A 3,139-nucleotide genomic window follows, 5' to 3' on the forward strand; every position below is an offset into this window, starting at 1 on the left:
TGAGAGTCAGGCTCAGGGCCACCCTCCATCCCTAGGTTGGCACCACTAACTGCCCTACCCTCTAGATGCACTCATTCCCTTTCTTTTCTCTCTCTCTTTCTTAGGTCAAAGGACCAGGAATTGGCCTGCTGGGGATTTCCAAAGGGGCTGACCTCTGCCTCTCCATGGCCTCTTTCCTGAAAGGCATTACAGCGGCTGTCATAATCAATGGCTCCATGGCCAACGCTGCTGGAACACTGCACTACAAGGATGAGACCCTGCCCCCTTTGAGCATTAACATGAATCGAATCAGAGTGACCAAAGATGGCCTTAGAGATATTTTGGAAGCCCTGAATTGCCCTTTAGAAGGCCCTGACCAGAAGAGCATCATCCCTGTGGAAAGGTCTGACTCCACCTTCCTGTTCCTTGTGGGTCAGGATGACCGCAACTGGAAGAGCGAATTCTTTGCGAATGAGATCTCCAAACGCTTGCAGGCCCATGGGAAGGAGAAGCCCCAGATCATCTTATACCCAGAAGCCGGGCACTATATTGAGCCCCCTTATTTTCCTTGGTGCAAGGCTTCCTTACATGCCAATATTAAGATGCCTGTCGTCTTTGGTGGGGAGCCCAGGGCTCATGCCATGGCCCAAGTGGATGCATGGCAGCAACTCCAGACTTTCTTCCACAAACATTTGGGTGCTGAAGTGAGAACAATCCCAGCAAAACTGTGATTTTCTGTGAGCAGTGACACTTGTGATGTTGATCCCTCCTGAGAATGGCTGCCCCTGTTAGGATGTGCATGTATTTTTCTCTCTGTTAATAAAGTCTTGAGTTCCACACCCCCAAAGGTTTTATGGACTGAGTCCTCATTGGTTTGAGGACACCGTGGTTCCTACCTTCTTATGGCAATGAAGATTGAACCCAAGGCTTGTGCATGGAGGGCTAGCTCTCAGCTGCTGAGCTATCCCACTCTCCCTTAGAGGGCAGCGGTTTTAAAGAAACTTGAGAGGTTGTGGAGCACATCTGCTGCCCGGCACAGCATGTGACTGACAGCTGCAGTTATAGGAGAAGAAGTGAGCAACATGGACTGGCCGTGCCTGCTACATAACGCAGTCCAGTAACTATGTGCTAGATGGCTGTAAGTAAATCTGTAACTGCTGCACAAGAAAGCATGTGCAGTGGCTCCTTCTTTCTGTGAGATCCACATGGCAGACTCTACTGCTGCCCATGGGTCAAATTATTTGAAACTTATTTCCTGCCATTATTCCTTAGACACTATGTAACAGTTTAGGAGCTATTTATACAGCGGTAGTGTTCCACTTAGGGACATAAGTATTCTGGAAGTGATCATATTGTTTTAAAGATTTTTCAGACTATATGCTAATTCCACACCATTTTATATCAATTACATAAATCATAGCAGTTTGGGGGTCCAGGTAGGCAACCCCCAGTGAATGCCTTGGAGCAGCTGTAATGAACACAGTAGAAGTAAAGCTTTCAGTTTTCAGAAGCTGGAGCAAAATCTACATGAGCAGTAGAAAAAGACAAGATCTCTTGAGTAAATTGGGAGCATGGGAATCATGGGAGAGGGTTGAAGGGGAGGAGAGAGAAAAAGGAGGGGATCAGAGAAAAATGCATAGCTCAATAAAATCAATAAAAAATATTCTCACTAGCATGCTCACACGTGGTATCTGAGAATACTGTTTATCAATTTAGAAGAAAGAAATAAGATGATATTAGGATTTTTTCCCTAAAGATTACCATGCAGAAAATATATTGTAAAAATCGAGGCATGGACGATTACTAAACCGGATAAAATTTCCTAGGGACTTACAGACAGAAACGTGTCTTGAGCAGCAACATGACATGAAGATGTTTTGCATCTAATCATAGGATAAAGGTTTTATGCTCTACGTTTGGCAAAGGTAGGCCATGAAAACCAGAATGTAGCTAGTCCTCTCTGTGTTATCATTTTCAGTTAAAAAAACAACCTGAGCAGCAGCAGGTGGCACAGCGTACTTAGCTGACTGTCTCAATGACTCTGCTTGTCCTAAGTTCTTGGGGTATGTGATAGAGTAAACCTATACAAGACAGCAGTTATACCCAAGGTACCAATAATAACATCAAGCGGACACAGTGTCACAAATGATGCCTCTGATATGTACAGAAAATTTTAGATTAAAAGGCTTCACAATGAGATGAAAAGAAAAATTTAAAGATTCCTAGTTGAAGCTGGGTAGTGATGGCAGCACATGCCTTTAATCTCAGGACTTGGGAGGCAGACAGGGGGGGGGAATCTTTGAAAGGTGGTGACTTCTAGAAGATCTTTAGGCCACTGGGAGTGTGCCCATGAGTGGAGTTGTGGAATCCTAATGTCTTTCTTTCTAATCTGCAATGTAGATGTAGACATAGGTGGACCTCATTTTGCCATCTGGTATACCCAGATCTTGAACTGGATTACAGAAACGTTAAACATTTTCTCCTCATAAATTAATATCCTGGATATCTCATTGCAGTAATGTAAACCTGACTAAAACAATTATCATTTAGAAAGAGAAAAAATGTCTGTAGCAAAAGAGTGGCTCCTGGAGTCTGGTACTGAGTGATCCATTTTTGGATCTTGTCCTTTTCTTTCTTTTCTTTTCTTTTTTTTTTGGGGGGGGGGGTTTCAAGACAGGGTTTCCTGGAACTTGCTCTGCAGACCAGGCTGACCTCAAACTTACAGAGATCTGCCTGCCTCTGCCTCGTGAGTGCTGGGACTAAAGGTGTGCACCACCACCACCCAGCCTGGATCTTGTTTTAGAAGGACATGACCACACAATTGTGTGTATAAGTTCTCTTTACCCAATTGACCTGTTCTCGTATGTAGTTTGCTATGTTTCAAAGTGTCTCTCAAAGCTTGTGTGGTAGAAACTTAACCACTGCTAGGTAGAACCTTAGGGAGGACTCTGTGCTGGTAAACGGAGTGGGTTATAGCAGGTGTGGGTTATCTTTAGCTTTTCTCTTTGAAGGCTGAGTTTAGCCATTTTGTTTTCTTGCATGCTTTGTCTGTGGGTTTGTTTAAAACAGGACCTCTCTATGTATCCCACGCTGGCTTTGAATTATATTGATCCTCCTGTTTCTGGGTCATTACACCCAAATTTGAGTGCTGTTTGCTTTC

The 3,139-nt window shown here is 44.0% G+C and overlaps 1 protein-coding gene across 10 annotated transcripts in view; it reads left to right on the forward strand.

Annotated features, from left to right (window-relative positions):
- LOC126515168 (acyl-coenzyme A thioesterase 1) overlaps positions 1-3,139 on the forward strand; it is a 151,052-nt gene that overhangs the window by 134,188 nt on the left and 13,725 nt on the right. For 6 of the 10 annotated variants that reach the window (XM_050164604.1, XM_050164601.1, XM_050164600.1 and 3 more), the window contains one exon: positions 105-818. The exons of the other annotated variants lie outside the window; for them this stretch is intronic. In XM_050164604.1, the coding sequence (XP_050020561.1) occupies positions 105-710 (606 nt within the window). In that variant the 3' untranslated portion in view covers positions 711-818. Of the gene's footprint in view, positions 1-104; positions 819-3,139 lie in introns of those variants that run through there. 10 annotated transcript variants of the gene reach the window in all.

This window comes from Alexandromys fortis, unplaced genomic scaffold (assembly GCF_014885135.2).
Source record: "Alexandromys fortis isolate MF-2015 unplaced genomic scaffold, M_Fortis_MF-2015_v1.1 scaffold_159, whole genome shotgun sequence".
Classification (NCBI taxonomy): domain Eukaryota; kingdom Metazoa; phylum Chordata; class Mammalia; order Rodentia; family Cricetidae; genus Alexandromys; species Alexandromys fortis.